General features: G+C 32.2%; 1 protein-coding gene across 1 annotated transcript in view; it reads right to left on the reverse strand.

Moving 5' to 3' along the window:
• The window catches only part of LOC103110369 (olfactory receptor 5M9), a 1,647-nt gene continuing 885 nt past the window's right edge, over nt 1-762 (reverse strand). The window contains exon 2 of the mRNA XM_007519542.2: nt 1-17. Coding sequence (XP_007519604.2) covers nt 1-17 — 17 coding nt within the window. The remainder of the gene's footprint in view (nt 18-762) is intronic.

The raw sequence follows: 762 nt of genomic DNA on the forward strand, positions 1-762 counted from the left end.
TCAAAATCTGTGAAATTCTGAAATGACACAAATACATACTCTCTTTATGAGTGGTAATCTATTTTATATGATATCTCTGAGGAGCATGAGTCTATAGAAAATATTCTGGAAAATCATTTTTGACTTTCTAGAGTGAGCTCTTCAAGATGAGTGTATATTTACCTAGGCTTATTTTTGTGTTTATCTAATGAGGAAATCAAATAAAGTATTTTATATTCAGTGACCAACACTAGTCATATCAATTGAATAATATTGTTGTACATGTAGCAAACAATATGTTTAGAAATAGACGTCAACTCAGGATAAGACATCCCCTTGTTAGACTGTATCTTTTAGGGTGTTTAAACAATGTCTTTAGAAGGCTCTTTTGTGAGCAGTAAGATTTTTTTTTCTAGCTGTGCAGATATTTCATTGTTAAATCACAATCGATTTGATTCAGTTAAATGTCAGTATCACTTTTAATTTTTTAAAATTTTTTATTAGGGGCTTGGATATCAGACTGGAAACTCAAATACTTAGAAGAAAATATTGGCAAAACTCTTTACCATGCAAAATTTATAGGTATTTTCAATGAGACAAACCCACTTGCAAAGAATACTTAAGACAAAAAATAAACCAATGGGACTACAGTGTCCAATTGAAAAGTTTCTGCACAGCTAAAGAAATGATGGCCACCTAAGGAGACTCCTTACAGAATGGGAGCTGAGAGCATCTTCTGGCTGGGTGCTGATGAATAACAGTGTGCTACAAAAATATTTGTTG

Source organism: Erinaceus europaeus, chromosome 17 (genome assembly GCF_950295315.1).
Source record: "Erinaceus europaeus chromosome 17, mEriEur2.1, whole genome shotgun sequence".
Classification (NCBI taxonomy): Eukaryota; Metazoa; Chordata; class Mammalia; order Eulipotyphla; family Erinaceidae; genus Erinaceus; species Erinaceus europaeus.